This window comes from Polyodon spathula, chromosome 28, assembly GCF_017654505.1.
Source record: "Polyodon spathula isolate WHYD16114869_AA chromosome 28, ASM1765450v1, whole genome shotgun sequence".
In the NCBI taxonomy this organism is placed as follows: domain Eukaryota; kingdom Metazoa; phylum Chordata; class Actinopteri; order Acipenseriformes; family Polyodontidae; genus Polyodon; species Polyodon spathula.
In genome coordinates this window covers 1,002,610-1,026,592 of record NC_054561.1, presented here as the reverse complement: position 1 = coordinate 1,026,592, position 23,983 = coordinate 1,002,610, and the positions used below count along the sequence as shown (strand labels likewise).

Below are 23,983 nucleotides of genomic sequence, written 5' to 3'. Positions count from 1 at the left end.
ACAAAGCCATTCACTTTAACCCTTCTTGGTGCAGGTGTAATAACAACCAAGAGCTCTCTCTTTTCTTGTGTGGGTGCGATGCTGAGTTACGTTGCACTGCACTGCAGGCAGCGACACCCTGTACAAACACCAAGGACATTACTGCAATGCAAACAACAGAACCAACAACACTGTGAAAAACTATTACTAAAAAACACTGGTGCACTCCACTGCAGTATATTTTGAGCTAATTAATTAGAGCGAGGAATTTCAGATGGTTGTATCGCATCAATATTGGGGTCTGCAATATATTATAAATGCATTTCAGGTGGCATATATATATATATATATATATATATATATATATATATTGCATTCTCAGTAGAAGCTTTATATTTGTTTGTGCAGCGGTGTCTGCAATAATCCAATCGTAATTGGATTGCAAAATACTTTCTTAAATCTGCTGCTTACAAAAAACTAAAAATCACAAAGATGTGCAGTGACTAAGGAGTTAAAAAAAACGATTTGGTTGGGCTTGGGGGGGAGAGCACTGAAGCGGATTTTAATCGTTAGTACTGCTGCCTAGCTGCAAATATATATTAACGAAGAACTACAGCTGCTCCTCCTCCTCGTTTGTGTGTGTATGGCGAGAGGGAGAGCTGTCAGCCAGCCAGGACGGTAGCTGCTGTGTTAGCCGGGCTGCAGCAGTCTGACATGAAACCCGATCGCACAGCAAAGATGGGAGGCGCCACGGGCACGCTTAGACACAAGAGGTGCCGGGGAGAGAGACGGTGAGGGGGACACCACCACTGCCAGCAATATCCATTATTACCGAAGATCAGCCATCAAAACGCAGCTTACCTGTGCAAAGGTAAAGAAATATAAGCACGTAACACAGCGACTGGTTCCTCTCTGACTTGAACTGCCACGCCGCCGAAGCTTCTGTGTTCACAATCCAGCTCTCTTGTTTTTTTTTTTGTTTTTTTTTTTATTATTATATTTTATTTCAATAGTAATATATGCAGAAAACAACAACTGACTGTTCTTGAAGCGCGTGTTTTTTTGGGATTTTTTTTCTTCTTTCTAACCGCCCACTCACAGTGGCTGCATGGAAAGCGAAAGCCTGCTCCGTGCCGGAATAACTGAGGCACTAAAACTCAAGTAAACAAGCGATGGAGAACAAGAGCGGACTTGAAGCGAGGGATTATTACTGGGGGTAAAGCTGTTCTGTACAGTACAACGAGCGCTGTGCGACATTACTATGTAGTGTTTACCTGACGCTACTGATGCTATACTAGATACAGTATATATCGTTTATAAAATAATCTATATATATATATATATATATATATATATATATATATATATATATATATATATATATATATGGTGGACAATAAACCTGGGTTCCACAAGTTTTTGCTTTGAGAAAGAAACTCTAATTGAGTATAAATTATTATTATTTATTATTATTATTATTATTATTATTATTATTATATTTGTCGACCCCACCAAATTAAAATATGCCGGCTGGAATTAAACCGTTGGAAAAGTTCTTAAAGAAGCAGACCTCGGCTCTGAGCCGCGCCGGCGGCTTCGGGGACAAGGGGGGCAGCGGGGGACCCCGAAGGAGGTCCAGTGTCTCCCGCGTCCTTCCTTTCTTCAGAGACCTGTCACCGGAGTCAGCCCAGCCGCCGCGGGAGGTGTTCAGCCCGGACGCGGACGAGGCTCCCTCCTGGCCGCCGGGCTCTGGAGCTCCCGCCGCCGCCGCCGCCGCCGCCGCCGCCGCCGCGTCCTCGCCCTCCTCCTGCTCAGACTCGCGGAGCCCCTCGCTCTCGAGCGACGAGCAGTGCAGCCTCGAGACCGCAACCGCCGCCGCCTGGGGGGGACCGCCGCTCGCGCCGGACACGCCTGAGAACCTGGTGCTCGCGCTGCTGGACGGCGTCACGGGGAGCAAGAGGCAAGGCGGGAACAGCGCGGGTGAGTTCAAAAACCTTCAGAGCAGGATCAAAATAATACTAATTAAAAAAAACACACACACACACACACACATCGAGATAATAATATACACCTCATTTATCAAAGGAGGCGTCCTGTCAAGGAAGCTGGCTATGGGGTAACCTCATTCTGTTAGAGACATGATTAGTGAACATCGCCTTACTCTCCGGTGTGAGAATATAGCCTGCAGTGTGGTTGAGTGGAATATTATATATATATATATACACACACAAACACCCAGAATTCAAAAACTGCAAACCGGTCCATAGCTAATGACAATCCACCACTATAATGAAGAAAAAAAGTAACCGATTAAACTGAAAACTCATTAATTTTAATAATAATAATAATAATATAATTTATTATTATTATTATTATTATTATTATTATTATTATTATTATTATTAAAATAGTGAGTTTTTTTTTAAATTATATATTGCGTGCTATCTGGAAATGGAGGGATAGAGAAACGTTGCCGCTCATTATTAGAACGGTGGGTTTTTTATTTTTCAGTTTACCAGTTATTCTCATTAATAGCCAACATGTTATAAAATTCATATTTCCAAAACAGCCGGATGGCCATAATGTGTCATATCGGTAAGTGTAGAAAATATTCTACAGAATATATCCTATTTTAGATTATTTGTAGCTCGTGTGTGTGTGTGTGTGTGTATAATCTTGTTAAATAATTAATTGTTTTCTAATCAGTAAAAAGGCAAAGGTCATTCAAAATGATCTAGACATGATTCAGAACTGGGCAGACACATGGTAAATGCCATTTAATAGAGGAAGTGTAAGGTACTGCATGCAGGAAATAAAAATGTGCATTATAAATATCATATGGGAGATACTGAAATTGGAGAAGGAATCTATGAAAAAGAACTAGGAGTTTTTGTTGACTCAGAAATGTCTTCATCTAGACAATGTGGGGAAGCTATAAAAAAGGCTAACAAGATGCTCGGATACATTGTGAAAAGTGTTGAATTTAAATCAAGGGACGTAATGTTAAAACTGTACAATGCATAAGTAAGACCTCATCTAGAACACTGTGTTCAGTTCTGGTCACCTCGCTATAAAAAAGATATTGCTGCTCTAGAAAGAGTGCAAAGAAGAGCGACCAGAATTATTCCGGGCTTAAAAGGCCTGTCATATGCAGACAGGCTAAAAGAATTGAATCTGTTCAGTCTTGAACAAAGACGACTACGCGGCGACCTGATTCAAGCATTCAAAATTCTAAAAGGTATCGACAGTGTCGACCCAAGGGACTTTTTCAACCTGAAAAAAGAAACAAGGACCAGGGGTCACAAATGGAGATTAGACAGAGGGGCATTCGGAACAGAAAATAAGAGGCACTTTTTTACACAGAGAATCGTGAGGGTCTGGAATCAACTCCCAAGTAATGTTGTTGAAGCTGACACCCTGGGATCCTTCAAGAAGCTGCTTGATGAGATTCTGGGATCAATAAGCTACTAACAACCAAACGAGCAAGATGGGCCGAATGGCCTCCTCTCATTTGTAAACTTTCTTATGTTCTTATGTTCTTTTGACTGTATGTATATTATATGTAGTTCCCTATTATAACTTCAGCAAAAATTAGCTCTGCGGTGTTGAGAGTGGAGTTCTCTTTTCTGTAGACCTCTATACAGCTCTGCCTCTGCATCTGTCAGTCAGAATCGCATTTGAAAATGAAGAATTCTGTCCTGTAGCAGGGGTGGAAAAATGACTCCTGTTGCATAGCGGTTTAATAAACTCCTGGTTTCACTGTGAGTTTAATAATAATAAGACACACCTGAGTTTGTTACGTTTGCACACTGGGGCTGAACAAGCTGGCAGTAAAACCTGGAATGGGTGACACTGCTGTGCAATGGGAGTCTTATTGCCATCCCTGCAGTTGTGTTTAGTGGCGGGACATTTTAAGTGAATGCACAAGGGACTGTTGCATTGGGCATCTGCTAAATGTTAGGGCTGTGTGTGTGTGTGTGGGTGTGTTTTATGTAATGCAGCTATTATAGGCTCAAAGCTGGTGACTCATTTAGAAGCGTACTGGAGCATCTGTTAATACCATAGAGGAAGGGATGGGGGAGGGCTTGAAATCTGCTTTGAAATCTGTGTCTGCTACAGGTGAGGGAAGGTGCCCCCTGCCTCCTCTACAAACAGGCATTTCCTCCCACAGCAAGGTGCCCGGGATCACTTAGGTCTGGACTGTTTCTCATTAAAAACAAAACAAAAAAAATGACAGATGAATAATTTTTGGGCATGTTTTAAATGTGGAGAAGACTGCACCAGCTACAGATGGAAATAAGACTCCCATTGCATAGCAGTCTGATCCATTCCTGTTTTTACTAGGGGTTTTAATCAGACATGCCTGAGCTTGTTAGCTAGACACACTGTGGCTAATCAAGCTGGTAGTAAAACCTGGAACGGGTGACACTGCTGCGGAAACGGGAGTCTTATTGCCATCCCTGGTAATCATCAAGGAGGATACGTTTGTTGAAAACACTCTTGATAATTCACAGAGGGAGAGGAGTCTGATATCGCCTGATTTGCTCACGAAAGTTACAAATCTGATATGATATTCTGGACGTTTATTATAGAGACAGTGTGCTTGCCAGGGATGTTTGATCGCTGAACGAGGCAGCTGAGTGACGCCGAGCGGAGCGTTGCACTGCAGATTCTTATGATTTTGAATATACAAATTAAGCACTGTGTCTTTTTTTCTGTGCTGGAGTATGTATGTTTACTGGTAAAATGTGACAGCGGACACTTTCAGCAGGAGGGGGTTATGAAGTAGGCAACTGGTGTAAGAAATATTTCAAAACCCCGTAAAAAAAGAAAAAAAGTTTTTGCTCATGAAGTGAGTGTGTGGGAGTGGGTTTTTGGTGTTTGGTATTCTGTCTCCAGTGATTTTGTGAAATGCATTCTCCCCCTCACAGACCTTGAGTGGAGAGTTAAGAGCGATTAGGCCTGTTATTATTTAAAAAAAAAAAGATGTTTTTGACCCCTGCCCACTTCAACACACACTGACACTCTGCAAAACCCACACACCCATATTCACACACACACACTGACACAGTCTCTACAAAACCCACACACACCCATATTCACACACACATTCTCACACACACACACACTCTGCAAAACCCACACGCACCCACATTCTCACACTGACACAGACGGAGAGACACCCTGAATGCTCACAGTTTTGCAATAGTCCTATAAATTTTCTGCAATAATCATGCCAATAAAGACGATGTGAATTTGATCTATAGACAGAGTCAGACAGACAGACAGACAGTGTGATGTTACCTGTAGCGGCGAGGTAAGGAAGGTGCACATTAAGTTGCAGTCTGGATCATGATTAACCTACTTGTGTTTGTTTTTTTCTCCTCTCTCACTCTCTCTCTCTCTCTTGTGTTTGTTTTTTTCTCCTCTCTCTCTCTCAGAAATCCTGCTTGATGACTTCATGCTCACTCACCCCATTTTCCTCTCTGCAGACAAGCTGCAGCAAGTCCTCCTGCAGGAGTATCCTTCCCACAATGCCACACCCAGCCTGACGCCTGTCACAGCGAGGGAGGGGGCGGGACATCCTGGTACTTTCCAAAGTCCGTCGTCAATCATTGTCATCACTGACTCAATTATTTATACCTTTCTGTTGTTGTGGGGGGGTGGAACGACACATCATGAGACGTAATGGCAGAAGCTGCCTCTGTGAACAATTTAAAGGCTAAATAAATTATACGTGTCTTCAGAATTGATCTAAATAGAGATGCACCCCCCACCAAACGATCCTGCAGTTCTTTCCACAGTGTCTGTCTGTCTGTCTCTCTGGTTTGCTCCTTGACCCCTCCTCCAGGTTTCGCGCTGACAGGAAGTCCCACGAGGGCTGGCATGGGTTTGACACTGTGGACAGGAAGCAGGCCGTGCTGAGCGTGGCATTCCGATACCTCCAGACGTACCGTGACCTGCTGCAAGAGGAGGGGGAGAAATCACAGGTCTTCCCCAAGGTGAGAGAGACAGAGAGACAGAGACAGAGACAGAGAGAGACACACACACACACACACACTGACGCAGAGAGAATCACAAAGCGACACACAGATGCACTCTCCCTCGCCTCTCTCTATGCCTTGTTCTAGTGGTTCTCAGTTGAGATGCGTGAATCCCCCTCTCTCCTCTCTCCCCTCTCCCAGGAGCTCTGTGTGTGTGCACTGCAGGATCTCGCTATGTACCCCGAGCTGGCGGAGGAGGTTCTCAAACTGCAGCACTGGACTGAGCTCCTACAGGACCAGTGAGTGGGGACAGAGACGGGGTGCGTTGCCCTACACACTGTTGATTTTGTTGGTGACTGAGTGTCTCTCCGCAGGGCTCTGGAGGAGAGCGACAGTAAGAAGCCGGTCCGGCCGCTCTTCAGACACTTCCGTCGGGTCGACGCCTGCCTGCAACCCAGAGAGGCCTTCCGGGGCTCCGACGAGAGTGAGTCACCTGGAGTGAGAGTGAGAGAAGGGGAGAGAGTCACCTGGAGCGAGGCAGGGAGAGTGAGAGTGAGTGAGAGAGAGAGACAGAGTGAGAGTGAGAGAGAGAGACAGAGCGAGGCAGGGAGAGTGAGAGTGAGTGAGAGAGAGAGACAGAGTGAGAGAGACAGAGTGAGACGGGGAGAGTGAGAGAGAGAGACAGAGCGAGAGTGAGAGAGAGAGACGCAGAGCGAGACAGGGAGAGAGAGAGACAGGGAGAGTGAGACGGGGAGAGTGAGAGAGAGAGTCACAGTGAGTGTGTGCAGTTTTAAAGAAGAAAAGGTTATTTCTGATATTTTGAATCTAGGGCATTGTAGGTAGGGCAGTGCGGAAGGCTGAGTGGGGGGGTAGAAGGAGAGGGAGGGGGAGAAGGAGAATTAGAGGGTGGCTGGATTAAGGACACAGAAACAGGGTAACAGTCTGCCAGGCTTCAAGTATTGAGTGTAAATAACTGAACTGTTGACACGTTAAACCTGACCTCTCCCACCCCCCCCAACAGTTTTCTGCCGTGTGTACACCCCCGATCACTCCTACGTGACGATCCGCAGTCCTCTGTCCTCCAGCGTGCAGGAGATCCTGGCTCTGGTCTCAGAGAAGCTGCAGTACAGCGGGGAGCAGGAGGGCCAGCAGGAGGCGATGGTGCTAGTGGCAGTCACCTCTTCTGGGGGTGAGCATGCCACGATACTGGAAGGGGGGCGGTCAAGGAGCGGGAGCTGTAATCCATTAACTAGAGGGAGGGAGGTTAGGTGAAATGGGAGGGTCTTGAAGTGGGAGTGGTTTAGGTCAGAGACTTGAAGTGTGAGGGGTGTGTTTTAAATGTGTGGGAGTGGTTTAGGGAATGGGAGGGGCTTTAAGTGGACAAGGGCATGGTTTAAATGCGAGTGGGAGGGGCTTTTGTATAAGGACCAGCATGTGGAGTCAGGCGCTGTTGTAGGAAGAGTGCAAGAGGAATACACTCTCAGCGTGCTTCGATGCAGCCACTGTGATAGTGTGAGTGACTGGCAGTGTCCCTGCTTGCTGTGTGTGTGTGTTTCAGTGATATTGTGATCGAGTCTCTCTGCTTGTCCTGTGTTTCAGAGAAGGCTGTGTTCCGCCCCAGTGAAGACTCAGTGTTCACCACACTGGGAGTGAACACTCACCTGTTCGCCTGCGAGCCCACACGACTGGGAGCACTGGTGAGTGAGGATCCCTTGAACTGGTAAAGTGTGTGAATAGACATGGCAAACCAGGGTCAACCAGGGTCACTGCAGAGTATAACCATGGGGGGGGGGGGGCACCAAGCAGATTTACTGAGGTGGAGTATGAGTCGCCACGTTCAGGCATCAGCAAATGATAACGATTGAATTTGCTTTGGTCAAAGACGCTCAGCCAAAACATGTTTTTCAAGCAAGTTTTCAAAAGTCTACATTCTTGTCATGACTTGTCAAGGCTCTGTCTCTCTCTCTCTCTCTCTCTCTCTCCTCTCTCCTCTTGTGCTGTCCGTCTGAGAGCACAAACCTCTCCTCTCCTCAGGAATGCACACACAGATACTCACACACACAAACACACACACACACACACACAGATACACACAAACAGATACTCATACACTGCAAGATTCACTGCAAAGTTATAGAAGGTCTTTGTTTTTTTTGTTTTTTTTTTTGTGGGAGTTGCTTGATTCCCGGTGGCAGCACTGAGGTTCTCTATCTGAACTCGGAGCAGCTCAAAGCCAGGTGGAGAGAATCTCATTCAGAGAAAACCACAATAACAGCAGAATGAGTGGCACAACACCCAGCTATCAGTGAGGGCAGAGATCAAACCACTGGACACTGAGAATCTACTGTGGTAGACTTTTCTAATCGCTGCCCTCCCTCTCTCTCTCTCGTTCCCTCTCTCCAGGTTCCCCTACCAGAGGAGATCCACTGGTCCCCTGGTGACAGCAGGCTGCACGACATGAGTGCCGAGGAGGTGGCCAATCAGCTGCTAGCGTTTGACTGGGAGCTCTTCAGCTGTGTGCATGAGGTCAGAGAAAGACTTCTAGTCGAAACTGGTGTCATTGGGTTTATCACGACGCTTTCTTTTCGTGTTCCTAAATAAAGTTTTGAAAAGCTTGGCCGTGTCTCTGTGCTGTGTCTCTTTATCGCTGTGTCTCTTTGTCTCTGTGATGTGTCTGTTTATCGCTGCGTCTCTTTGTTTCTGTGTCTCTGTGCTGTGTCTCACTCTGCCTCCCTGTGCTGCAGGTGGAGTTTGTGCGCTACGTATTCCGTGGAGAGGAGGCTCGCTGGCGCCCACTTAATCTGGAGCTGGTACTGCAGCGCTGCAGTGAGGTCCAGCACTGGGTGGGCACTGAGATCCTGCAGTGCCAGTCTCTGCCCAAGAGGGGGCAGCTGCTGCGCAAGTTCATCAAGATCGCAGCACTGTGAGTGGAAACACTTCACTTTGCATCTCTAATTCACTTCTCAGTCTAGTTCAGTTCAGTTAAATAATATTCATTTCAGTTTCAGTTTCATTCACAGTAACACTCAAACATGTAGCAGAAAGAAGCCAGGCGGGTGCAGGGGGTCTGTTTGACTTTGTTACTCGTTCATGTTGTTGTTTTTACCTCTCTTACATCGGTATCCTTGCCTTTCCTCTTTACTTCACCCTTACTTAGTTTCACCACAGTCCAGGTCCACTTTGTGTTGCTTTGCGTGACTTAACAGCCCTTCACTTCTCTCGTCTCTGTCTCCTGTCAGGTGCAAACAGAACCAGGACCTGCTGTCCTTCTTCTCTGTGGTTCTGGGGCTGAACAACCCGGCAGTGAGCCGACTGCGTCACACCTGGGAGGTGAGGGGCGGGGGGCACTTTATTTCAATATTTGTGCCATGCTAATCAAGATAATAGTTCTGCTTGATTTGAAGAGGTCGTTACAGTTCATTAAACTTCCTTTCTATACAAGCACCAGCTTTCAATGCAGGGGAGACGGAAGGTGTGATTGTGTCTCTAACCCCACTCTTCTCCCCCTCTCTCTCTCTCTCCCCCCTCTCCCCCTCTCCCCTCTCCCTCTCTCTCTCTCTCTCTCAGGGGCTGCCAGGCAAGTTTAAGAAACAGTTCCAGCAGCTGGAGAGCATCTCGGTGAGTGAGAGCGAGCGGAGCGGAGCAGTATTGCCGGGACAGAGTGCGGTAAAGAGCAGTGAAGCACAGTGAAGAGAATGAACCATCCCCTACTTAAAGTTTACCATGCGCTGAAAGCAGAATAAACTGAGAAGATCAGGTTTATAGTCAGAGTGTTCTTTCTGGTGAGTCTCTTTCAGTGTGTTGCTGCGTGACTTTGTCCTGGGGTTCTCTGACCTCCCCCCCCCCTCTCTCTGTCTGAGTTTAGGACCCCTCCCGAAATCACAAGTCCTATCGGGACCTTCTCTCCAGCCTCAAGGCCCCTGTCATCCCCTTCACCCCGCTGCTCCTCAAAGGTAAGGCAGCCCGTTGCAGTTTGAAACACCCCCCCCAGGACCGGGACGTGTCCTGCAGTAAAAGCACAGTGACAGCATGGTAAAGCATCTAGGAAGCACTGTGAAGAATAGCGAGGTGGAAGCATAGCAAGCCTGGGCAAACTGTAGTGTAACAATGGAGAATGCATGGGGGAAATCTGCAAAAACAGAGAAAAAATGCTCTCTCTCTCTTTCTCGCTCTCTCTCTCTCTCTCTCTCTCTCTCTCTCTCAGACTTGACGTTCCTTCATGAGAGCAGCAAGACTTTCCACGGGCCGCTGGTGAACTTCGAGAAGATGGTGAGCCAGTGTAACACAACGAGACGAGCACAAGCACAGCTATTAGTTTTGCAGTGTCAGAGATCAGTCTCTTGATCCAGAGTTCACTGCTGTAATGACTCCTTTTTCTCTCCCCCCGGCAGCACAAAGTTGCAGAGATGATCCGGACCATTAGGAGTTACAGGAGCTCCCCACCCAGTGAGTGTCAGACACCAGCTGTCTGCAAAACGCAGCCCTCTGATTTACTGAATTGTGCACCCAACACAAACACAGGGGCGCCATCTGCTGGCAGCTCTCGCACATGCATGGGAATTCCTCATTCAACACAAGACATGTATATAAATTACAAAAAAAGCAGGTGTGGTTCTTCCTCTCTCCCGAGTCAGCGCAGGGGGTAGCAGCAGTGAGATGAGTTGAAATAAAAAATAATTGAGCCTTCCAAATTGGGGAGAAAAAATAATTAGCGATTCCAAAAAAAAGGATATACACAAAAGGTTTCGATCATTAAGAGAAAGAAGAAAGAATCAAGGATGTGCGTGTATACCTCAATTCGCATATTGAACCCTACTCCTCACCGATTTTCATTTGTGTGTCTTTAATTGAATTCTGTTTTCCACTCCAGATCTGGACACAGACTCCTCTCCCTCGTACCTGCAGACCAAGGCCTTTGTGCGGCAGCTGCAAGTCATCGACAATCAGAACCTGCTCTTCAACATGTCGTACAAACTGGAGCCCAAAGACACCTGAGAGCCCCTGCCCGCCGCGCCCGGGCACTGCCCGGGACAACCCTGTACTATTAGTGATGAGAGAGAGAGAGGGTGTATATATGTAAATATTAAAAAGACAGGGAGTCTATATTTTGTGTACAATGCATATCAAAAGATAGCGAAGTATATGTATATATAAAAAATAGGTAGTTTTTGTTTGTTTTTTTTGGTTTTTCAGATAAGGTCTGTCTGCATATTAATGTTGCTTTTGGTGGGTTTTTTGATTGTTTGTTTGTTTGTTTGTTCTGGGTTTTTTTTTCATTCCAGTTACCCTGGACTTTAATTTTTGTTTTGTGGTCCGTTTAATAGAAACTCAGTCAGGCAGACAGACTCTTCGACTGAGGAGAGTGAAGAGACCAGAGAGCTACATCATCTGTATTAATACAGTAGTGCTGATGTAGTGGGGGGGCCCTTATAAAACATCACCACACTAATGTAATGAAGCACAGTGACAGCATGGTCAACACAGAGAGGACTGGTAAAGCACAGGCAAGCATTGCAAAGCACAGAGAGGTCTGGTAAAGCACAGGGAAGTATTGTAAAGCACAGGGAGGTCTGGTAAAGCATAGGGAAGCATTGTAAAGCACAGAGAGGTCTGGTAAAGCACAGGGAAGCATTGTAAAGCACAGGGAGGTCTGGTAAAGCATAGGGAAGCATTGCAAAGCACAGAGAGGTCTGGTAAAGCATAGGGAAGCATTGTAAAGCACAGAGAGGGGTGGTAAAGCATATTAAAAACCATGACAGACTGGTTAATGCATGGTATAACTATGGTAAAAGCATGGGGGGTGTACTACACAATGATTCTTCCGATGTAGCATGGGGGTCTGTTGTAAGGGCCTCTTGTCAAGCGGGTGCTGTTTGTTGCTCTGTTTCATTTCACAGCAGCCTGTCCCAGATCGTATTCAGTGTAATTATACCGCCAAGGGTCACTCCCTTTGGGTTTGTTTTTCAAAAGTAATATGTTTTAATGAGTTATAGTAACTTGTAACTGCAACAGATTACTGTTAAAAAGTAACCCTCCTCAGCACTAACCCCCCCCCCCCCCCCCCAAGTTTAGGTCAGGGCTCTGAATCTGGTCTGGGGGAACCTCTGTTTCTGCTGGTTTTCAATAAAAACTAAAACATGTTGAATCTGGAACCTGTTTCTGTGTTTTGTTTTGTCTTCAGTATCTCAGGGGGTGTTATTTTAGTGCTTTGTGGAGGCTTGGTAATCACTGCAAAAAACCAAACCAGCGTTCTTGGGGGTTGGGGGGGGGGGGGGGGGAGCAATGGGAAACTTAAAAAAAGGGGTCAAATTCTAACCATGTTTCATAAACCCTTTTTCTTCCTCTCCAACAGCATAATTTCTGAATATAGTGAATATATTATAATGTGTTGCTCAAACGTATTATTATAATTATTAAAGTATAGTGCATGTGCAATTTACTACCAGGGTGACCTAACTGTAAAGTGTGAATTAATTAAATTCGGGAATCCGGCGCTGCATCCAGTGAGCGCTGGACAGGACAGTCCTGTTCTGAGATCCTGCAGTTACACCATCGAGCCACTGGGGGGGACGGGGGGGGTGCAAGTGGCGCTGTGCTACAAAATGACATTTGCAGTACATTCACCCAGTTGAGAGGGGCGTGATCACACATACACTTTTAACAACATTTTAGTGCACGTTTCACCTTAAGATTTCAATTATGTTATCAGAAAAAAAAAGTTTGTATTGGAAACCGAACGCTACTTTCACTGTTCATATTATCACACGGTACCCACAGAACGTGCAAGTGTGTGTCCCTCCCCTCACCGCGACCTTACCAAGATGGCGGAGCAGTGATGCCACTACGTGCGCCATCGTACCGTGATGCTCTACGCGGGAGCCGAGGCGAGTTCGGTAATTTCCGCCTCGGTACGGTTTCTGAGTTCGGGCTCCGAGCCTCCATTTTGTTTTTGCCGGAGATTTGATTTCCGGGATTTTGTTTGTTTTTTTTTTTCTCCCTGAGAAAAGAGAGAGAGAGAGAGAGAGAGAGAAAGAGAGGGGGATAACTCAACAGATACACAGAGAGAGAGAGAGGGGATACAAAATAAACACAACAGCAGTAAAATAACGACTTTAGTCACCTTACAGGAAAAGACTCCCCGTGTTGTCCAGACTCGGGTAAATATTGCCGGGCTGCCGCCTGGAGCGACGGGTCGCTTCATAATAACAGAAACCCGCATTCCTGAGGTGCTTAATAATTTTCGGTACGTTTTCAGACCAAAACCCGGTAACCTCCATGTTGTTAGTGAAAGAGACAGGACGCCAAACCGAGAGAGAGTCGCCGGCCGCTTGGAGACGAGGTAAGCGGGGACCGGTCTGAGAGCACGGCGGTACTAAACACGCAGAAACACGGAGGACACGGGTCCTGGCTGCCCTTCTCTCCTTCTCTCTCCTTCTCTCCTTCTCTCTCCTCTCCCTTCAGCTACTAAAACGAGAGGCGTTTTCTGTGTTGAAAGTGTTTAGCTCTAATTCCGTGCTGCTCTCGATAGTACGTTTCTAAGTTGTTTTTTAACACACGCACAATAATAATAATAATGATAATAATAATGGTGATTGTGTCAATATCATGATGTTAGTCGCTCGTACTGGCTGCGCATGACGGCACGTAGTTGCCAGGTGTGGCGCTGTCGTTATTGCTTGTTAGTCTTAGTCGTTTTCCTCATTATATATAAGTAAATAACTACAAAAAAAACCCGTTTTGCAGAATGGTTAAATCTTGGAAGGGACTGTCGCAAGGGTGGTAATGTCCGCTGCTAGGTGACGCTGCACAGCAAGAGCCCTGTTTACACCCGATAGCGCAGCTGGCTGTACTGCAGGCCCCTCACACGGAGCATTTCCACAAATTAATCTAAAAACAGAGAGAGAAGCCGGGGAGGAGGTCTGCGTGTCTATACGTGTGTGCTGCGGTTTCAGGGATGGTAGTCAGACTCCTATTGCACAGCAGTTTGATCCATTCCAGGTTTTACTACCAGCTTGATCAGCCCCAGTCTGTGTTCACACTAGATCACGCTGCTGTGCAATGGGAGCCGTATTTCACTGAGTTTGGGCTTTCATTTAAAACAGAAATCAAGTCGTTGTTGTTGTTATTATTACAGTGATGTCAATAAGACTCCAATTGCATAGCAGTTTGATCCGCTCGTGATCCAGTGTGCACAGGCCAGGCAGTGTGTGTTTCTGGTCACCACGCAGATTGTGTAGTGTGCAGTGTGTGTTTCTGGTCACCACGCAGATTGTGTAGTGTGCAGTGTGTGTTTCTGGTCACCACGCAGATTGTGTAGTGTGCAGTGTGTGTTTCTGGTCACCACGCAGATTGTGTAGTGTGCAGTGTGCACAGGCCAGGCTGTGAGTGTTTCTGGTCACCACGCAGATTGTGTAGTGTGCAGTGTGCACAGGCCAGGCTGTGTGTGTTTCTGGTCACCACGCAGATTGTGTAGTGTGCAGTGTGCACAGGCCAGGCTGTGAGTGTTTCTGGTCATCACACAGATTGTGTGATTGTGTAGCGTGCACAATCCAGGCAGTGTGTGTTTCTGGTCGTCACGCAGGTTGTGTCTTTGTGCAGTGTGTGTTTCTGGTCGTCACGCAGATTGTGTCTTTGTGCAGTGTGTACAGGCCAGGCAGTGTGTGTGTGTGGGGACGGCACTGTCTTTCTCTGGCTGTTAACAGTTTTGTTTGCCAGCTCTGCACTACAGTGCAAGCACGCTGGTGCTAATCACGTTTTATAATCCTGCGTGAACCTCGCAGGTTTGGGTGTGGAGAATGCAACATTTAACTTTTAACATCACACGAACAGAGGGAGGCTTTATAATGCCTGGGATTATGTTGTTATAAAAAATAAAACCACAGGGGGTTCTGGTCAGTTTCTGTTTGTCAATTTCCCATTTCCAGTTTAAAATGAATTTCCAGTTCCTTCAAAGGAGCTGGAATTGATAGTTCAGGTGAGCGGTTCTCAAACCCTGGTCCTGGGGGACCCCTGTGCGTCTGGTCTTCATTCCAGCCCAGTACTGAACGAAACCCTTCATTTCACTGATCGTTTGTTTAATTAGACCTTTTTAATTGTTCTTGGCTCCTAAACAGTTGCTGAGTTCAAGTTAGCTGTTGAAGATGTTATAAGCAACTTGAACTCTGCAACTATGTAGGAGATGAGAACAATTAAAAAGGTCTAATTAAGCAAACGATCAGTTTAATTAAGGAGACGTAATTGAGAGCTCAATTACCATGAAAATCGGGCGACGCAGGGGGTCCCGGGTTTGGGATGCTCTGCTCTAGACGCAGTAATTGCTGTGATAGTTCAGCTGTTTTCAGTGGAAACCAGTTTAATTGACTGACAAACAGTAATGCGCTGAAACTGCGAGAAGCTTATTTCCACAGGATGCTGCCAGATTGCAGTTCTGATCAGTGACGTGTTTGGAATTGATTCAAAGGGGGTGGGGTTTTGAAAGGTATTGGAAATTAAAATCCTAATTGAGTGGACCACCAGGTCTCTCTCTGCCCGTGTCTCTTCATTGGAAGCGTGAGTACATTCTGTCACATACCGGTGATCGGAATATATTCTTGAAATTAGCGATGTGGCAAAATGTTCGCACAGACCCTGCTCGGTGCATTTGGGTGGTAGAAATGACCATAATTTATAGTGACGATCAAAAATAGGCTGCTTTTTAAAAAATAAATAAATAAATACAAATTTGAAACATTTTTAGTTCCTTGTTATGACATTCTCAACTATATTGTTATGATTACTTTGATTTTGTGAACTGCAAAAATCAAGTCTAAATGTTGGTTATTAATTCTGCACACTCAGATGCGCCTGTGATGCCTCGAATATGCACAATATGCACGTTTTTTAAATCTCTCCAGAACACTGTTGCTTCTCTGCCTGGGCACTAATTGAAACAGTAACAGTAACAAGACAGTAACATTTGCATGCAGCTATTTTTACACACTGCTGCAGCGCTGAATGGATTTCTTTGTCTCTGCGTTTGTTTGTGTCTGTTTGTCTCTGTGTGTGTGTCTCGGGCTCTGTTTGTGTGAGTTTGTCTCTGTCTCTGTGTGTGTGTGGGCTGCAGTTAGCTGAATAGTTTTGCTCGTCCACACATGCAGTGAACACACCTGCAGCACTAGAGAGGGAGGGAGGGAGAGTCACGATTCTCAGAGGTTAGAACTGCTTAATTTGTCCAGAGGTACAGTAAAGACTCTCCCTGATCCCAAACCTGCTGGGACAGGACCCTGATCACATCACTGATTCATTCGCCGATAAGAATCTGAAAAAAATAACACAAAATAAAGGCCTCGCACAGGGCTGGGAATGAGACTCCAGGTGCACAGCAGTGTGAGCCATTCCTGGTTTCACTAGGAGTTTAATTGGACATGCCTGAGCTTGTTACCTAGATGCACTGTGGCTAATAAAACCTGGATGAAACTGCTGTGACGTGGGAGACTTTTATTATTATTATTATTATTATTATTATTATTATTGTTTGTGTTACTCTAGTCTCTGGCTAAGCAAGCAAAGGTATTTATACATACAAAGGTATGTACTGTATTACTTCTGTCATGCACCCAACTTACGATCACTGCAGTAATTAAATTAGCATCCTTGGAATTATTAGTGACATTGTGTCACTTGCACAGGTCTGCTCATGCAGTGTGCTGCTGTGTCGTGGTTTTCTGCTCATGCAGTGTGCCGCTGTGTCGTGGTTTTCTGCTCATGCAGTGTGCCGCTGTGTCGTGGTTTTCTGCTCGCGCAGTGTGCCTCTGTGTTGCATATGAGTTTCTCTGAGTTTCTCTCAGTGCTGCATTGTGTGTCGCAGGTGTGTGAGGGCGCCCCGCACTCGGGCACACAGCCAGTGCAGAGACTGAGCCTGCAGGGACTCGGAGGGACAGGATGCCAATCCCACCACCCCCCCCACCCCCCCCTGGAGGACCCCCGCCACCCCCCACCTTCAACCAGGTGGTCACGGAGGACGCTCAACACGCTGCCAGACAGACAAATACACAAGCACACACACTGTCAGACAGACAAACATACACACATGACACTTGATATTGATAGTTTGCTCTAATTATTTAACGGTGTTCATGTTGAATGTTTGTTATTCATTGTACATTTTTTTTGTGTGTACTCTAAGCAGCAATAGGTTTGCACTACTAGTACAGTGTATTATTATTATTATTATTATTAATATTATTATTATTATTATTATTAATAAAACATTATTCTTCTTGTTTCATGAAAAAGAAATATGAATTATTCTACAAATATAAAAATATTTAAGTGTTTTGTGTTTTATATGTAAATGTTGTTGTTTTTTTGTCCCAGGCCAACACAGTGCCCCCGAAGTTGGGGCGTGATGAGCAGAGGGGGCGTGGGGCACTGCTCGCCGATATCAGCAAGGGGGCGCGGCTCAAGAAAGTGGCCGTGGTGAACGACCGCAGCGCACCTATCATAGAGAGTGAGAGCCTAGCCCCTCCCCCTTTCACTGCATGAAAAAAGGACACAATTCTCAATGAAAAATATATTTATTTTTTCCATTGCTTTATATGGGAGGGGTGGGGGGAGGCAGGCAGGCATCCGGAAGATAGCTGGAAGTGCCTCTCCATGCATGAAGGTGTTAATCCCCATTGCTGGGCAGTGTCAGTCGATGTAGCGCTATCCCAGCTAGACTTTATTATTATTATTATTATTATTATTGAGCTCACAGAATGAATAGAAATCCTGGACTGGCTCAAACTGCTGTGCAATGGGAGTTTTAAATGATTCCCTGCTTAAAAAAAAACAGCATTTGAAAAAAGAATGATAAAGGTGTTAACAATTTTATTATCTCTCTCCCTCTCTCTTCAGAACCCGGAGGGGGAGGGGGTGGAGGCTTTGGCTCCAGTTCCGGAGCCCTCCAGCCAATGGGAGGCCTGTTCCAGGGGGGTGTGCCCAAACTCCGGCCAGTAGGAGGCAAGGACGGCAGCTCAGGTAGAGTTTAGAAGTACTGTAAAAGCCTGAGTGTTAAATTCCACGAGAGAGTTTCAAGTGCTGTTTCTCATTGTCTCTGTCTTCTTGTCTCTTGCAGACAGCTGTGGTGGGAAACCAGCTCTGCACATTCCCAGCTCCAGACCAGCGGCTCCGAGACCACCGGCGTCGTTGTCTTCATCGTCCACACCCTCGTCATCATCCTCCAGCCGTCACCCTAACCCTCACCACAGCGAAGCAGGGGACCCCAACCAACCCTCCCCCCCCGAGCATCCCCGCTCCCACAGACCCTCCCTCCCAGACCTCTCCCGTCCCAGCACAGGGGGGGGCATGAAACACAGCTCCTCCCGGGGTGGGGGAGGGGGAGGGTCCCCCGCCATCAACCGGCGCCCCAACGCTCCCCCTGTGCCCCCTCGGCCTTGCAGAGCCGGAACCCCGTCTTTGGGGACAGGGGGTGGGGTGTGGCCCCGTCCCCCCCACTGCACGGGGGGGCAGAGGTCCCGTTCGACGGGGGGGGGGGGACCCCCTTGAGGGGGGCCCCCCCCCTCCCCTCTCAACTCCCCCCGCCCTGGCTCCTCCCGGGCCCCCCTCCCCCTCCCTACCGCCAGCCCCCTTCAAGCGAGTCGGCCCCTGAGTTACCACAGAGACACAACTTTCGGCACAGGACAAGCGGGGGGTGGCTGCTGCCCTGGGGGGTACCACGGTGGGGGAGCCCCACCCCTGCACGTGCCCACGGCCCCCCGCCGCCCCCCTCCCCCTCGCCTCCCAGGGGGCCGGCCCCACCCCCAGCCAGGGAGCCCCCGAACCGTGGAGCAGGTGAGTGTGAAACTCATTCAGCGACTTTTTACAGGAAAGACAGCCCCGAGAGAGAGCGATCTATATAAATATATCTGTGCAAAACGGTTAAATGATTAAAAGGTCATTTATTTCAAAAAGAAAATGTAAACACAGTGAACTGTTCTGTTTTTAAAACATGCATTCATTCATATACTATGTATTATTATTATTATTATTGTTTTTATTGTTAATACTGATTTGGTTTTATTCAATATTATTGTTACTGATGATGTTTCTGTTTTAATGAATTGGAATGTTGTACGTGTAAAAACGTTCTGATTCTGCTGTGACTCTCTGGTGTAGCTCCTCCAGTCCCGCCCCCGATGATGCGGAACGGTGGTCGTGATGTCCCGCCACCTCCACCCCCCTAAGCCTACGTGTGGAGGAGGCTCTGGGGGTCGAAAGCGCCCTCCCCGGGGGAGGGGGCGGGAGGTCCTGCAGGACGTCCTGGGAGCTCCCCCTCCACCCCCGCCCATCCGAAATGGCCACACAACTGTCTCCAAATCATTCCTAGGTGAGCCAGCCAGCCCGCCTTCCTCATCCGTGCTTCATACTGTATTGGTCACTAACATGCCCGCCCCTGTGTATATTATCTGTTTATAATAGTACACGGGATATAAAAGGGTCCCTGTTTAAAAATGTATATTTGTATTTAGGCACGAGGATTGCAGTTTTAAAAAGTAATAAAATGTGAGCCCCTTTATAATTCACGTTATACTTTTCACTTGTGCTTTACTGTCAGACCTCTCTGTGCTATTTATTTTGGCAATGCCGTTCCTGTGTTTTTCGTGTTTGTTTAAACCATTTTGTATGCGCCAACAGGCGTCTTCATCACTTCATTTCATCTGTCCTGTGTTTTGTATATTTCATTACCTTTCCTGGTTCTGACCCGCCCACTTCGGCCGTCTCTGTGACACGTGGTGTCCTGCGTGGGATAACAGCGCCTCCAAGCGTCAGACCAGGAGAGGTTTTTTTGTTACAAAAAAAAAAAAGGGGGCGTCTTTGGAAAAAAAAAAAAAAAAAAAAAGGATGGAGAAGCAGGAAAGAGGATAAAGAGGTGAGGGACAGGGAGGAGGAGTGCCGCCTAAGGGCCAGACATCCCCGGCGATGTAACCAGTCCTTGCCGGGGTGCCTCCTCTGCAACCAGGACCATCTCTTTGCAAATTGTGCTTACCAGGAGGGAGAGGAGGAACTGCCGCAGGAGAGGAAGGTGAGGAGGTGGCAGAGAAGGGGAAAGGGGAAGAGGAAGGCAGAGGTCCCACCGCTGTCTCCACAGCTGCACCAGTCCCCTGCAAGGGAGGGAGAGCCGCACCAGTTGTAACAAGGGGAGACTACACACCGCTCCCACCTCCACCACCAGGAGACTACACGCCGCTTCCACCGGCAGGCGCAGAGCAGCAGGAGCTGCCTCTGCCTCCGCCACCTCCACCGGCAGGCGCAGAGCAGCAGGAGCTGCCTCTGCCTCCGCCACCCACCGGCAGGCGCAGAGCAGCAGGAGCTGCCTCTGCCTCCGCCACCTCCACCGGCAGGGGGAGAGCAGCAGGAGCTGCCTTGCCTCTCCACCGGCAGGAGCAGAGCAGCAGGAGCTGCCTCTGCCTCCGCCACCTCCACCGGCAGGGGCAGAGCAGCAGGAGCTGCCTCTGCCTCCGCCACCTCCACCGGCAGGAGCAGAGCAGCAGGAGCTGCCTCTGCCTCCGCCACCTCCACCGGCAGGAGGAGAGCAGCAGGAGCTGCCTCTGCCTCCCACCTCCACCGGCAGGAGCAGAGCAGCAGGAGCTGCCTCTGCCTCCGCCACCTCCACCGGCAGGAGGGCAGAGCTGGAGAGAGCAGCAGGAGCTGCCTCTGCCTCCGCCACCTCCACCGGCAGGAGCAGAGCAGCAGGAGCTGCCTCTGCCTCCGCCACCTCCACCGCCAGGAGCAGAGCAGCAGGAGCTGCCTCTGCCTCCGCCACCAGCAGAGGGTGAATGCCTGCTGGGTCCCTGTCCACCAGCAGAGGGTGAATGCCTGCTGGTATCACTTCCCCCATGAATGCCTGCTGGTTCACTGCTCCACCAGCAGAGGGTGAATGCCTGCTGGTATCACTTCCCCCACCAGCAGAGGGTGAATGCCTGCTGGTTCACTTCCCCCACCAGCAGAGGGTGAATGCCTGCTGGTATCACCCCCCCACCAGCAGAGGGTGAATGCCTGCTGGTATCACTGTGAATGCCTGCTGGTATCACTTCCCCCACCAGCAGAGGGTGAATGTGCTGGTATCACTTCCCCCACCATCACGAGGAGAGGAGCTGGAGCTTCCTCTGCCTCCACCTCCATCAGGGGGAGAGGAGCAGGAGCTGCCTCTCCCTGCACCAGAAGGACCAGGACTAGATGCTGTTCCTCAGCAGCCCTTGCATAGGCTGCTGAGGGAAGCACGGGGAAGAACCTCCCGGCTGCAGTGGCCGAAAGAGGGCCAACACCCGCACCCCAGCTTGTCCTGACTTTTCTCGCTTCGCCCAAGGATGCCAGCCTCGCTTCGCCCAAGGATGCCAGCCTCGCTTCGCCCAAGGATGCCAGCCTCGCTTCGCCCAAGGATGCCAATCGCTTCGCCCAAGGATGCCAGCCTCGCTTCGCCCAGGGATGCCAGCCTCGCTTCGCCCAAGGATGCCAGCCTCGCTTCGCCCAAGGATGCCAGCCCCGCTTCGCCCAAGGATGCCAGCCTCGCTTCGCCCAAGGATGCCAGCCTCGCTTCGCCCAAGGATGCCAGCCTCGCTTCGCCCAAGGATGCCTCTGCATCGCCTAAGGGTCGCTCTGCATCGCCTGGGGTTGCCCGCCGCTCTGCATCGCCTGGGGTTGCCCGCCGCTCTGCATCGCCTGGGGTTGCCCGCCGCTCTGCATCGCCTGGGGTTGCCCGCCGCTCTGCATCGCCTGGGGTTGCCCGCCGCTCCGCATCACAGCCGGAAGTGCTGTGGCCGGAACCCCACGAAGGGGAGCTGCCGGCCACGAAGAAGGGGGAGGAGGTCTGGAGACCGCCAACCCCAGCAGCAGTTTCGCTGCCGGAGGAGGGGGAGGAGGTCTGGAGACCGCCAACCCCAGCAGCAGTTTCGCTGCCGGAGAAGGGGGAGGAGGTCTGGAGACCGCCAACCCCAGCAGCAGTTTCGCTGCCGGAGGAGGGGGAGGAGGTCTGGAGACCGCCAACCCCAGCAGCAGTTTCTCTGCCGGAGGAGGGGGAGGAGGTCTGGAGACCGCCAACCCCAGCAGCAGTTTCGCTGCCGGAGAAGGGGGAGGAGGTCTGGAGACCGCCAACCCCAGCAGCAGTTTCTCCGCCGGAGATCGTGGGGGAGGTCCGGAGACCTGCTCCCTCTGCAGTTTCTTCCCTGCAGGAAGAACGGTGGTTGAAGCCCCACCAAGGGGAGCTGCCGGCGCCGAAGGAGGGGGAAGGTCAGGAGACCACACCCCAAGCAGCCTTTCCGCTGCTAGGACTACCCTGGCAGGAGAATGCTACCCTGCTGACAGCATTACGACCTGTGGGCCCCTGGAAGCCTCTGGTCCTGGCCAAGGACTTTGGGCGGGACTTTTGGGCTTTTAAGGGGGGAGGTGGCCATTGAGGCCATGTGTGCTTTACAAGCGGGGGTATATGTAACAAAGTGCCAATATATTATCTGTTATGTGTTGCTCATTGGTACACGGGATATAAACGGGTCTGTGTAACACGAGTGTTTAAAAAATGTATATTTGTATTTAGGCACGAGGATTGCACAGCACTTCACGTGCAAGTAAAATGTAATAATATGTGAGCACGGGGAATTGCACTTTATTAATTCACGTGCTGGGATTCAAGTGAATAATTAATTGGTAATTGAATCCCAGCACAATAGTATATATAGATGCACGTTGTCACATACTGGGGTTGGGTGTTCTGAGCGGAGAACGGGATTGGAGACGGAGGAAATGTAGTAGTAGTAGTAATAATAATAACAACAACAACAACAACAACAAAGTATCCGCTCACCGTGTTTGTCAGTGTCTGTCCGTGCACCGTTGTGTTAAGTTTTAGTCTGTTTTCGTTTGTCTATTTATTTTGGCGTAGAGTGCCGTGTCCTGTGTGTTTCGTGTTTGTTAAACCTTTTATTTTGCATTAAACCGGCGCCAACAGGCGTCTTCATCACTTCATTTCATCTGTCCTGTGGTTTGTGTATTGCCTTACCTTTCCTGGTTCTGACGCCGCCCACTTCGGCCGTCTCTGTGACAGTCACTAAATGTGTGCGTTTATAATAGTGTGCCCTGGTACTTGCAGTTTTCCCCATAGTTATACTCTTGTGCTTTACCAGACCTCTCTGTGCTTTACAATGCTTCCCTATGCTTTACCAGACCTCTCTGTGCTTTACAATGCTTCCCTATGCTTTACCAGACCTCTCCATGCTTTACAATGCTTCCCTATGCTTTACCAGACCTCTCCGTGCTTTACAATGCTTCCCTGTGCTTTACCATAACTCTCAGTGCTTTACAATGCTTCCCTGTGCTTTACCAGACCTCTCTGTGCTTTACAATGCTTCCCTATGCATTACCAGACCTCTCTGTGCTTTACAATGCTTCCCTATGCTTTACCAGACCTCTCTGTATGAAGAGAGAGCTCTTAGCAGTACCAGAGGTCATGTTTTGCAAATGGAAGTATATGTTTGCTTCCTGTATAGTGAATACAAGTACTAGTTTAATGACGTGCTTTCTAGATGTTCGTTTGTACTGTGAAACGAGATGTGTAAACGTTAGTTTTGCTGCAGTACAAAAATAATGTAACCCCTGAATGCTGGGGTACCCCAAACAAATGTTTTCCAGCTGCTATGTGACATTCTCAGTTACTATTGTGAAGCAATCTTAGCAATTGTACCTCTATTAATGTATTATTATTTTTCTCTGCTGCAGATGACTTTGAATCAAAGTATTCCTTCCATCCAATGGAGGACTTCCCACCCCCTGATGAATATCGACAGTTTACTAAAATCTACCCGAGTAAAACCAACCGAGGTAAGTCGACAACCCATTGTTAATGAATGTGTCCTATAAACTTAAACTGTGAATCTGCTTGACTCGGTCTCCTCTAGTTTCAATAACACTGATGAAGGCACTAGAGCCCAAACGCTGGTCTGCTTGACTCAGTTTAGTTTAAAGGTGGAGATATTATGTTCTCAGCTGGGAAATTTCCTTAGGGTCAC

General features: G+C 48.4%; 2 protein-coding genes across 2 annotated transcripts in view; both read left to right on the top strand.

The window, feature by feature from the left end:
• The first annotated feature begins 1,439 nt into the window (after window positions 1–1,439).
• On the top strand, window positions 1,440–11,489 carry LOC121301849 (rap guanine nucleotide exchange factor-like 1). Its single transcript, XM_041231508.1, has 15 exons — window positions 1,440–1,959; window positions 5,421–5,499; window positions 5,831–5,981; window positions 6,165–6,262; window positions 6,338–6,447; window positions 6,985–7,152; window positions 7,563–7,660; window positions 8,367–8,489; window positions 8,708–8,886; window positions 9,203–9,293; window positions 9,531–9,581; window positions 9,829–9,916; window positions 10,168–10,232; window positions 10,355–10,409; window positions 10,834–11,489. The coding sequence occupies exons 1-15, from the start codon at window positions 1,503–1,505 to the stop codon at window positions 10,956–10,958; spliced, it is 1,938 nt and encodes a 645-aa protein (XP_041087442.1). The 5' UTR covers window positions 1,440–1,502; the 3' UTR covers window positions 10,959–11,489.
• Window positions 11,490–12,977: 1,488 nt separating this feature from the next.
• LOC121301749 (WAS/WASL-interacting protein family member 2-like) overlaps window positions 12,978–23,983 on the top strand; it is an 11,842-nt gene continuing 836 nt past the window's right edge. The window contains 9 exon segments of the mRNA XM_041231346.1: window positions 12,978–13,302; window positions 16,810–16,949; window positions 17,319–17,451; window positions 17,841–17,963; window positions 18,061–18,419; window positions 18,569–18,776; window positions 19,101–19,245; window positions 19,247–19,311; window positions 23,694–23,795. Of these exon segments, the coding sequence (XP_041087280.1) occupies window positions 16,884–16,949; window positions 17,319–17,451; window positions 17,841–17,963; window positions 18,061–18,419; window positions 18,569–18,776; window positions 19,101–19,245; window positions 19,247–19,311; window positions 23,694–23,795 (1,201 nt within the window). The 5' untranslated portion in view covers window positions 12,978–13,302; window positions 16,810–16,883.